A 310-nucleotide genomic window follows, 5' to 3' on the forward strand; every position below is an offset into this window, starting at 1 on the left:
CTCTATCGAGTTCTCCATGAACTATTAGTGACCCGTCCTTCTTGATACTCAATGGCATTTGAGAGAAGTCCTCTCTCTTTTGTAGAATTGTGTAGGTAATGTTGCCATTTTCTCCAAAATCTGCATCTGTTGCTGAAATTTGACCGACAACATAATCTTCGTAGCTGCCCTCTGCGATACGGAATTCATAGGAAGGTTTTTCAAACACAGGTGCATTATCATTTATGTCATTGACAAATACAGGCGCTACAATAAACGTTGATAGACCACCTGCATCTGTTGCTGTTATGTTGAGTCTAAATTCTGATTC

General features: G+C 39.7%; 1 protein-coding gene across 1 annotated transcript; it reads right to left on the minus strand.

Annotated features, from left to right (window-relative positions):
- Window positions 1-4: 4 nt before the first annotated feature.
- On the minus strand, window positions 5-307 carry LOC113473797 (protocadherin beta-8-like; the record flags this gene model as incomplete). The annotated part of the gene is made up of 1 exon (XM_026833238.1): window positions 5-307. A coding segment is annotated over one exon (303 nt), but the record flags the coding sequence as incomplete, so codon positions are not given.
- Window positions 308-310: the final 3 nt, after the last annotated feature.

This window comes from Diaphorina citri, unplaced genomic scaffold (assembly GCF_000475195.1).
Source record: "Diaphorina citri unplaced genomic scaffold, Diaci psyllid genome assembly version 1.1 scaffold98577, whole genome shotgun sequence".
NCBI classification, from domain to species: Eukaryota; Metazoa; Arthropoda; class Insecta; order Hemiptera; family Psyllidae; genus Diaphorina; species Diaphorina citri.